This window comes from Panulirus ornatus, chromosome 8, assembly GCF_036320965.1.
Source record: "Panulirus ornatus isolate Po-2019 chromosome 8, ASM3632096v1, whole genome shotgun sequence".
NCBI lineage: Eukaryota > Metazoa > Arthropoda > Malacostraca > Decapoda > Palinuridae > Panulirus > Panulirus ornatus.
The window spans coordinates 3,459,052-3,471,293 of NC_092231.1; the positions used below are offsets into that span (position 1 = coordinate 3,459,052).

Consider the following 12,242-nt stretch of genomic DNA (forward strand, 5'->3'; position numbering starts at 1 on the left):
TATGATAAAAGGTACAGTCCGAGTTACCACACCAGATGATAAAGGAACCATACTATATGATAAAAGGTACAGTCCGAGTTACCACACCAAATGATAAAGGAACTTACAGTACCAGTTACAACATAAAGTTAAGGAAGATGATATCACGAGGCAGAATTCTCGGTCTCATCAAAAAACGTTATGTATGCTGTGGACGTAATGGTCGTTGACTGCTCGATGTTCTCTAAGGCAATATCTTCAGTACTTATAAGATAAAAGAAATGGTTGGTTGATCGTAAGGGCTTTGGGCCTGTCGACTGGCAGGGTAATTAAGACGGCGAATATCAATTTTTAACCATCAAACGAAAAATTTAGAACACCTTCTCCGGAAGTTCAAATTAATCTTACCATTTTAAGGCCATTTACTGCATATATGACCTTTTTGTGACATAAAAGTTGATGGGTTAAACAAAAACCCTAAACACGTAAACAGTAAATTATCTTATGATAATAAAACAGGTGACACCCAATGAATTTTAATTTACAGATATTAACTGATGTACAGTTATACTAATATACAGCATTTGAAACACATTGTTTTTTATAATAAATATTTTTGGAATCATTAGGTAACGATATTCCAGAAATCTTCAACATAACATTTATAAAAATTATGATAAATAAATAGTTGTGAGTCCTCTCAGACACACTGCAACTTTAAAGCTTTCGTACAGAAATCAGAATCCAGCTGAAGTGATACATAAAACGGAAGTCAGAGATTCTTACATTTATAACGAAAAGATTGTATGAACAATTAATGCACAGCTAAGTGAGCTTTATAAAAGAATACCAAAGACTCACTAGACCCATGGAATGACTAATGATAACTTCCCACAAGGAGAGATGTATAGTTAATGCAAGTTGTTGATGTTCTTAGATATTTCTTGTGGTAAATCCATTCAGGAATGTACTAGGAACCATATTAAGAAAGTACCACATTAGTGAAGATCTACGTTGAAGCCTATAATATCATGATAATGAATTTCACCCACCGATCTCTCGTAAAGGAAAAAAAAATAATGAAAGATGATTATCAGTAACGTATCATAACACAGCCACGAAGACTAAGTCGTCGTATAATATCACAGATTGTTTACAGTAAAACAACGGGAAATAATAAACGAAACTTCATGAACAGTATCTACAATATAAATTCATATAAATATTTACAAAAATATAGACCAAATATAAACTTAGATGACTAGGCAAGTGCTCAGTAACTGCTGACATTTTATATATATATATATATATATATATATATATATATATATATATATATATATATATATATTTCTTTCAAACTATTCGCCATTTCCCGCGTTAGCGAGGTAGCGTTAAGAACAGAGGACTGGACCTTCAAGGGAATATCCTCACCTGGCCCCCTTCTCTGTTCCCTCTTTTGGAAAATCATATATATATATATATATATATATATATATATATATATATATATATATATATATATATATATATATACATATATATATATATATATATATATATATATATATATATATATATATATATATATATATATATATATATATATATATATGGAACGAACATGCAACATCACTGCGGTTCAACCAATAAATTACCACAATTTCACACATTTCCGTCTTTTTTTGCACTTGGGTAACGCCATTGCCAGCAGTTTCCCAAACTGACCGTCCACCTGTTGACGTCATGTGACCCCACTTTCATGGGATGTTCTGTGACTATGCAACTGTGGGCTCCATTATGGCGGTGTCCGACCCCTCCACACACGCTCGGCGTCGTCCGTCAGTGCGGATGTTCGATACATTCGTGATATAAATTGGATTCCTCACACACACACGCGACCTAAATAGAAAAAAAAAAAAAGAAAATTGAATGTCAAAGTTTACATGAAATTTTGCTAGTTTCTCGTCTTCTACCACTTTATAATATAACTTGGTGGCATGAAAACAATATATATATATATATATATATATATATATATATATATATATATATATATCATGGTGTTTTTAGTGTTAATGCCGTTATCAACCATCGTGCAAGATAAACACCAGAAGATTATGTACTATATACTTACCACAATATTCTCAAAGGTCTAATCAATTAGCCTCGTAGTAAGTGAGCCAGGGCCTTGTACTCCTTTAGGGGCAACAAGAGTTCCCGTACGCACATGGAGAAGACAGGAGTCGCGAAGCATCCCTTTCTGTTGATTAGGAAAAGTAATGTTATACCTAAAAATGATTTTTACGATACTTATTAAAAAAGAAACATGATTTTTACGATAGGTATTGAAAAAAGAAAGGGGCGTGAGATTGAAGTTATTAAATTGTCATTAATTTAGTATGGGTTTGGGTGATTAATTCTAAATTGTCATTAATTTGACTAGCATGTATAACGAAAATCATTTAGTGTGAATTAGATATTATAAATGTTATTTACCTGCAGTCCAAACCTAAGCCAGGTGTCCGGAAAACGTTTTGACAGTCCTCACACGCACGGTTCAGCTTGGCCCATATTTTGCGGTCGTAGAGGCCCTTGCAGGCTGTGTCGAACACGGCTCTCTTGGTGATGCTGTGGTACAACAGGTCAGAGTCTCCATCTCGTGTGCTGTGTTCCTGGGTGGCGGTACTGGAGGAAAACGGTTCCACTAAGGAGGTCTGGGGGGACAGGTGCTGAGCGCCAGCTGGTGACTGGGCATGAATTCTGCATAACGACGTCAGAAGGACGAGGGTCACCATCATCACAGGCATTACCTATAACGACCAAGGGTATTTTCAGTATACAGCAGTGGGGTATGGGATGGTACTGTATATAGACTACCGTCTCCCACAGAAAGACATGCTTCATTAGGATGAACAGGATATTCCCACCAAAGATATAGTTCCCCCCTCCAAAAAAAAAAAAAAAAAATAGTCGAGCTTCCTCAGAATGATCGCGCCAGACACACAAACAGGGTGGATCACAAGTAGTAATCCACCCCTGGTTAAGGGGGCAGTAATGGATTCATAGAAAAGGAGGAACAATATTGTCTGAATGAGGACTAGGTTGCTGCCGACACACCCGACAACTAATGCCTCTATCACTCACAACCACCTTTCCAGGAAAGCATTAGGCTTAGGGTGTGGAGGATGTCTATTTTGGGAGCGTAACTGGGTGGTGTCTGTAACTCCGGATGTCTTTTCCGTTTTTGTCTCACCGACAATTGCTTGGGATCATCAGGGTAAAAATATCCAACGAAATAATGGTTCTCTTCCTGCCATGAGAAGAACGTTGCTGAGAGAGTAAAAGAGAGAGACCCTCACCTCCTACATTGCAGGATGGAACATAGCGAATAAAACATTTTTTTTTTTTTTTTGTCTTAAAAAATCGGTGGAAAATGAAAGCGGAAAAATCCGTATGGGACGTGTGGTAGTTGTTAACTCCAGATGGTTTATATGTGAAATATCCCTGCGGAACTGACTGGCTCTCCCAAGCTCTTTCCTAAGAATACCAACCCCAGACTCTCTCTCTCTCTCTTTGAGCAGGCGGAAATGCTTACCCTCGTAGAAAAATGATTTTTTTTTTTGTTTGAAAATGGATGACATCACACAGAGATGCTCCTAAAGATGCTCGACCTCAGAGAAGTCGTTTCCTGGGCATGGTTACCGCTGATGGAACTAGACAGCGTGACGATTACACATGACAAGCCTCTTCGAAACTTAGTTGTAATGAATAACGAAAAACAAATAAGAAATTTCTATCAAATGTCAATGAAAAATGAAAAGTAATTCATTAAATTTTCTATCAAATGTAAATGATTGATGAAAAACAAATCAGGAAAGATGAAAAATAAATCAATAAAGATGTCTATCAAAGAAAAAGGAAGATTGAAAAATAAGTAAAAATTTCTATCCACAAGAGGGCGCTTGCAATGGTGATGATGCTACAGGAAAATGACGGATATAGCAGCCTATTACCTGTGGAGTGCGCGCGGGAAACCCCAGTACCTGCCCGGTAACCCACCATCACCATGAATGTTAATTCATAAAACCAGCTAAGAAGAATTTCCAGTCCGCTTCGTCCCAGCAAGGCGTGGCAACTTTCCTAGTTCAAAAATTGAGGCTAAGCTTCCCTGACTTATTTGTTGTGACACACAAGTGAATTTAAAGAATAATTCAGAATTTCCATTTTGGTTACATCGTTGATCTAAACAGATCTGCTGATATTATTTCTGGAATTATGAAAACAAGGTTGCTATAGTTTGACGAATGAATAAATATAACACCTATAAACAGAGTCAGAATTTTAAGGGTGGTAATAATGATGATAATGATAATAATTATAATGATAATAATAATAATAATGATAATAATAATAATAATGATAATATAATAATACTAATGATAAGAGGGAACGTTGAAAGTGATTTGAAAACTTGTCCGCCGTAAACAGGAAGCTGCCATGGTGGAATAAATTGAAAAAATTTATCCTGACGTTCGCCACCCATCCAGATGGTTTACGACACAGCTGATTCACCTCACGTCAGCTGGTTCGCTACGGTCAACTAGTTTTGATAGACTTTATTTGTATGTTTGAATTTAGAGTGAATTGCTGTCTCCGGTGATAAAGACGATCATTACTGCTGCACTATTAAGTCTTGTTCTCACTTAAAATTGTTTTATTACGCTGTTCAGGCAATGCTTTGTATGTTCGTAATAGAAGTGGAAGTGATCGCAAGTTGCATCTTAAATCAAAACTACAGTTAACTGTAAGTTCATCTCTCTCAATCACCATTACACCCAAAATATTTTTAAATGTTTTAGATTTAGAGGTATAAGTTTGTTGAGTATTCCTGGTAAATTATATGGGAGGGTATTGATTGAGAGGGTGAAGGCATGTACAGAGCATCAGATTGGGGAAGAGCAGTGTGGTTTCAGAAGTGGTAGAGGATGTGTGGATCAGGTGTTTGCTTTGAAGAATGTATGTGAGAAATACTTAGAAAAGCAAATGGATTTGTATGTAGCATTTATGGATCTGGAGAAGGCATATGATAGAGTTGATAGAGATGCTCTGTGGAAGGTATTAAGAATATATGGTGTGGGAGGAAAGTTGTTAGAAGCAGTGAAAAGTTTTTATCGAGGATGTAAGGCATGTGTACGTGTAGGAAGAGAGGAAAGTGATTGGTTCTCAGTGAATGTAGGTTTGCGGCAGGGGTGTGTGATGTCTCCATGGTTGTTTAATTTGTTTATGGATGGGGTTGTTAGGGAGGTAAATGCAAGAGTTTTGGAAAGAGGGGCAAGTATGAAGTCTGTTGGGGATGAGAGAGCTTGGGAAGTGAGTCAGTTGTTGTTCGCTGATGATACAGCGCTGGTGGCGGATTCATGTGAGAAACTGCAGAAGCTGGTGACGGAGTTTGGTAAAGTGTGTGGAAGAAGAAAGTTAAGAGTAAATGTCAATAAGAGCAAGGTTATTAGGTACAGTAGGGTTGAGGGTCAAGTCAATTGGGAGGTGAGTTTGAATGGTGAGAGGCTGGAGGAAGTGAAGTGTTTTAGATATCTGGGAGTGGATCTGTCAGCGGATGGAACCATGGAAGCGGAAGTGGATCATAGGGTGGGGGAGGGGGCGAAAATTTTGGGAGCCTTGAAAAATGTGTGGAAGTCGAGAACATTATCCCGGAAAGCAAAAATGGGTATGTTTGAAGGAATAGTAGTTCCAACAATGTTGTATGGTTGCGAGGCGTGGGCTATGGATAGAGTTGTGCGTAGGAGGATGGATGTGCTGGAAATGAGATGTTTGAGGACAATGTGTGGTGTGAGGTGGTTTGATCGAGTAAGTAACGTAAGGGTAAGAGAGATGTGTGGAAATAAAAAGAGCGTGGTTGAGAGAGCAGAAGAGGGTGTTTTGAAATGGTTTGGGCACATGGAGAGAATGAGTGAGGAAAGATTGACCAAGAGGATATATGTGTCGGAGGTGGAGGGAACGAGGAGAAGAGGGAGACCAAATTGGAGGTGGAAAGATGGAGTGAAAAGGATTTTGTGTGATCGGGGCCTGAACATGCAGGAGGGTGAAAGGAGGGCAAGGAATAGAGTGAATTGGAGCGATGTGGTATACAGGGGTTGACGTGCTGTCAGTGGATTGAATCAAGGCATGTGAAGCGTCTGGGGTAAACCATGGAAAGCTGTGTAGGTATGTATATTTGCGTGTGTGGACGTGTGTATGTACATGTGTATGGGGGGGGTTGGGCCATTTCTTTCGTCTGTTTCCTTGCGCTACCTCGCAAACGCGGGAGACAGCGACAAAGTATAAAAAAAAAAAAAAAAAAAAAAGATTTAGATACCGAATCATTGGGCTGAATACTGAATAATTTACGTATTAAACAGTATTCATGATTCTTTGTTAAAGGAATTTTTCCTTTTTACTTTTCAGAAAAAAAAACACTCATGCCGTCACTATCCCCTCAGTCCAGAAAGATTTATAACATGTAATCAGTAACGTGCAACTCGTTCGTTTTAACCACGCAAGTCCAGCATAGACTATTATCCTCAATTACATGCATTACTTACTGTCTCTGACATTTTGTATCATGAAACTGGATATCAAGCACATTCCCTGACCCCGTGTGATACTGCCCAACACGGATCGCCCACGTTACCATTCAAGAGTGGGTCATTCAGGCGTTGAGTGTCATCCATCATGGAAGCCGTATGTGCTGCGTTTTTTCTAAATTATTTAAAATATTTTTGTGTTGTATGTCGTGTATATAAAAAAGATTGCAGTAACGGAGCCAGCCAGTCGTCGTCTGGGCATGAGCAACAACAGGGTCAGGGACAGTGTGACGAGGTAATGAAACAAGAAAATGAGACGTCTTAAGGAGTGAGTGCAGACAAGAAGTTGCTTTCAGTTTTCACTTTCGATTTTTGGTACACTTTTTTCCCCTTCTGGCCAACCACACGAATTCCTCAAGAAACTATTATCTGGCCTTCTTTACAGACATGTACTTGTTTCGTACACCAGGAGTAGGTAGAAAGATACACTAGCGGAGAATACATAACAGATAGCAACCCTTTCCAGCCAGCTCCCTGAGTAGGAGCGGCGCCATGCCACAGCTGCTGAACGTCACTAAGGCTTCACAATCAATCTTGTTGCAGTCGCCCTGTGCACACACACCACCGCTCCGCGCGCTCCACGTCGCACATGCATCCCCTCCAACTTAAATTTGTTTTTCCTCTGTGGTTTACATGTGTTGTTAAGTGGCGCGCGCGCGCACACACACACACACACACACACACACACATATATATATATATATATATATATATATATATATATATATATATTATCCCTGGGGATAGGGGAAAAAGAATACTTCCCATGTATTCCGTGTGTGTCGTAAAGGCGACTAAAAGGGGTGGAAGCGGGGGGCTAGAACAGAGAAAAGGGGGGTCAGGTAAAGATTTTCCCTCTTAAGGCTTAGTCCTTGTTCTTGACGCTACCTCGCTAACGCGGGAAATGGCATATATATATATATATATATATATATATATATATATATATATATATATATATATATATATATATATGTATATATATATATATATATATATATATATATATATATATATATATATATATATATATATATATATATTACTGGAGATTACTGAAAACTTGGAAAAGGAAATACAAGAACAGTTTCAAAAGCAAAAAAGGAGACTGTGTCTGTAGTTGGTAAAGGGGCAGGCAACAAGGAAGAAAGCAGAACTACGAACAGCCAAGAAAAATAAGAACTGAAAGACTCAGTGAGTCTGAGGGTAAATGTAAATTGAGACATTCCCAATTTATTTTGAATTTTAATCATAATACTGTAGCTAGACACATATTGTATGATTTAGTGTTTTGAATATGTCTTGCACAGAATTTACAAAATATCTTCAGTTTGTAAGTTTGTATTCTTAAATAAAAGATTTCTTTAATTTGTATTGAAATTTGTATTTCTTACTTAAATAAGTAAGTTTTTATTCTTAAATAAAAGATTTCTTTAATTTGTATTGAAAACGACTTGTGTAGGTTATTTTATAATTATTTCTTTTTAAAAATTGTAATTTTTATGTATGTCTTTAAACCGTTTACTTTTGTAAGTGTTAAGTATAAAAAAAAAAAAAAAAAAAAATATATATATATATATATATATATTATCCCTGGGGATAGGGGATTAAGAATACTTCCCACGTATTCCCTGCGTGTCGTAGAAGGCGACTAAAAGGGGAGGGAGCGGGAGGCTGGAAATCCTCCCTCTCGTCTTTTTTTTTTTTCTTTTTAATTTTCCAAAAGAGGGAACAGAGGGGGGTCAGGTGAGGATATTCCACAAAGGCCCAGTCCTCTGTTCTTAACGCTACCTCGCTAACGCGGGAAATGGCGAATAGTGTAAAAGAAAGAAAGAATATATATATATATATGGAAAGGATCACAATTTTGTGCGTAATCAGTTATATTCCTATAAGTCCACGGGGAAACTGAAACACGATAAGTTCCCAAGTGCTTTTTCGTGTAACAATCACATCCTCAGGGGAAACACAAGTTAGAAATATAAGTCAGTTGATATACAACGAAGAGACGTAGCTAGGACGCCATTTGGTAAACATGCGATTGTCCAAGACAGACAACGAGCTTATCATAAACTTAATATGTGGGCAAGAAGGTGAATTGTTTACAAATTATATCTACAATAAAGTTATCCAATTTGGATAGACCTTCACTGATATTAAGATTATAATTCTTTGTGTATTTAATAACAGAAGATTCAATTATTACTGAGATGGCATTACTCCAGTAATGCCATCTGTTATTAACTCCAGACATCATTCCTTAGTATCGTTCCTCCCTCGCCATGTTTTCTGGACACCTTCCAAAAGGGCAGTTCTGTCGATCCTGTCCCACACTTTCTCCATACAAATCTCTCTTTCCGGCTTATTACACAAAGATTTTTATCTTGAAAAAGATTGTGTGGTATTGTCGTCGTATGCGGGAGGCGGGTAGGAAGTACACTTATCTCTCCCCGAATTACGTCACAAAGGTGTTAATTCTCTTGCCGTTATAACGAGTTAAAAATGAGATATTTTTGCTTGCGATAAAAGACCTATTTGTCGCGATAATGCTCAGTTACGTATTTTATTGCCGTGATAAAGCCTAGTTATCTATGTTTTTGCCGGGGTGAAGCTGCTACAGATCTTTTTTGCCGCGATAAAGCCTAGTTATCTATGTTTTTGCCGCGGTGAAGTTGCCATAGATCTTTTTTGCCGCGATAAAGCCTAGTCATTGATCTTTTTTTCGCGATAAAGCCTAGTTATAGACTTCTTGCCTCAATAAAGCCTGATCCATCCTTTGGGTGAGGATTAGGTTAGGGACCGTACTAAATGAGTATTGAATCATTTTTAGCGTAAATAAAGCATTTAAAGTACACTTACCATGGAACTGGTAGCTTGAAAACGATTCATCACATAAACAGGGCATTATAAACTAAGAAAACAAAAAGCACAATGTTAGAGACTGTACTATCTGGATACACTGTATTTTCTTTACCGTAAATGAAGCATTTAAAGAAGATTACCCATGAAACTGCAAGCTTGAAAACGATTCATGAAATAAATAGGACATCTATAAACTAAGAAAAACAAAATAATCGTCAATGTTCTACTTATGCCATATCAGTGTTCCCGAGTTGGCGCTTTCGGTGGCACTGACGCGGGGTAGAGACCCGCCAACACACTCGTCCAGCAAGAGGTCATGGTAAACTCCCTGACACCACCTTCGAACATGACTGGCTGGCAGTGAATCATTCATCGCTGTAACAGTGTGATAAGAAATTTCCTCTTCTCTCTCTATATATAATATACTATATAAAGTCTTTTGAATCATTGAATTATATGCAAACTTTAAACTGAAGTGAGGCGCAGACTGCTTTTACGTGTCCATAATTGCAGATCTGTCCGTGGTCTGCAAGGGACCAGCCAACACTGATTACTACGACGAGAAGTCACTGACAGTTCATAGTTACAGTGCTTGTAATCCGTGTTATGTAAGTTGTTGGAATATAAAGTTCCCCGAGTCGCTCGCAAAGCTCTGTTCCCGTAAAATGTCCAGAACAAGCTTGAACACTGCCGTTTTAACAGTTGAACTCTCTTGATGTGCACGTTGATGAAACAATTAGACTCGTACTTGATATACACTTGGTAAAGGTCTTCAAATCAACAAAGAGCCTTCGCTGGAATCTCCATCCTTAAAACTTTTTCTGTTTCCCATTGCAGATTATTTGCGGACAGCGAAACGACGCTACCGTCATCTTTATTCTGATTTAGCACTGTTTTTGAAATATAAAGGAAGTATTGCGTACCTTAAACGCACACTGGTATCGTCGGTCACTACACACAATCGGTTATTATTACGTGTCAGTCACCGTAAATTATGGGAAGGCACAAATCACTTACCGCACTATACAACATGTTGGGGGCTGGCTGTCGGTGGAGGAGCAAAGTGCTGAACGTCTCTCCTTGCTGGCTGCCGCGGCTCGACTGATGCAGGAGAGCTAATCCTCGTGTTATATGAAGGTGCTACGCTGGACCAGCCGACTTCGTCATCGTATCTTTTTTTTTTTGTTTTGTTTTTTGTTTCCCTGTTCTCGGAGAGGACAGCCTCACCCATCTCCATTCATTTGAGGCACATGAAGTTCCAAGTAAGATATTCTCAAATTGATGTGACATTCAGTTATACACTGATCGCTAAAATTAATCTTGCTGGACTTCGAGAATATACGACCAGGTAGCTAGCTGATAAGGCGGTGAATAATCATGACGTAACAACTCTTGGAAATCCGTGGAAATCTCGAACTAAGAAATCATTTCCCGGCAATAAAACTAATCTTCGTTGAAATGCTTTTATCACGTATCACTTCTGTGTGCCAGGAAAGATATGGTTTTGTAATACAGGGCGAGCGAGGCTTCCTTACAGCTATTTGTACCTTTAGGATAGAAAAGTATGGGTAGAGAGTAAGGTACTTGAAGAGGAAGCGTAACGTAAGAGATATCAGGATATGTTCACATAACAAGATGTTCTGTGAACGTTGAGGATCCTGAACTATGACGTCTGTCTGTAGTGTTACCGAAGGAGCAATATTTCTTTATATTTAAGAAATCCTTCAATTACAGTGAAAAAATTTATGAATTTTCTTTAAGGCGTCGATTTACTCTTACGTTAAGGATCTTTTGAATTAGCTTTGCTTTAGAAATAGCTTTAATCACGAATAGGATTCTATGAATATTTAAAGAACACTTAATTGCATATTAAAGACCAAATGGATCGTCTTTAGATGTTCATGTTGACAGCATTTAAAGGATCCGGTCAATCGTGTTTCAGTGATAATTGAAGGTTCACAGCTTTCCTTCACGTCAGGTATACCTAACACTAAAGCCAGGGTCTCGATTTACCTGTAACATCGTATGAAGGGGACGGGGCCTGGATGTGGATAGGGAGCTGTGGTTTCGGTGCATTACACGTGATATGTAGAGAATGGATGTGAACGGATGCGGCCTTTCCCTCGTCTTTTCTTGGCTCTACCTGGCGAACACGGGAAACGGCGATCAATAATTAAAAAAGAATTATATATATATATATTACAAACCTCCAACAGCCAGGATCGAACCCGGTACCCCTGTGCAACAGGCGGGAGCGCTACCGCTAGGCTATAGTCGCCCCTAATAAGAAATGACTATTCGAATACTATGTACTCGAATACCCTTCGTCTCACGTTGGTGAGCAATGGGGTCTACACCGGTCATTTCCCAACAGGCTCACATAGCCAGCAGATAGCATTATACATGACAGCTAGAAGACTGAGTGTGAACGAATGTGGCCTTTGTTCTTTTCCTAGCGCTACCTCGCGCGCATGCGGGGGAGGGGGTTGTCATTTCATGTGGCGGGGTGGCGACGGGAGTGAATAAGGGCAGACAGTATGAATTATGTACATGTGTATATATATGTATATGTCTGTGTGTGCATATGTATGTATTAGTTGAGATGTATAGATATGTATATGTGCGTGTGTGGACATGTATGTGTATACATGTGTATGTGGATGGGTTGGGCCATTCTTTCCGTTTCCTTGCGCTACCTCGCTGACGCGGGAGACAGCGACAAAGTATAATAAATATTAAAAAAATGAATATATATAT

General features: G+C 38.5%; 1 protein-coding gene across 1 annotated transcript; it reads right to left on the reverse strand.

Annotated features, from left to right (window-relative positions):
- Positions 1-502: 502 nt before the first annotated feature.
- LOC139749672 (molt-inhibiting hormone-like) lies at positions 503-10,590 on the reverse strand. The gene is made up of 4 exons (XM_071663837.1): positions 10,503-10,590; positions 2,479-2,792; positions 2,117-2,242; positions 503-1,881 (listed from the first exon to the last, which is right to left on the reverse strand). Exons 1-3 carry the CDS (start codon positions 10,515-10,517, stop codon positions 2,143-2,145), a joined length of 429 nt encoding a protein of 142 aa, XP_071519938.1. The 5' UTR covers positions 10,518-10,590; the 3' UTR covers positions 503-1,881; positions 2,117-2,142.
- Between the last annotated feature and the right edge of the window lie 1,652 nt (positions 10,591-12,242).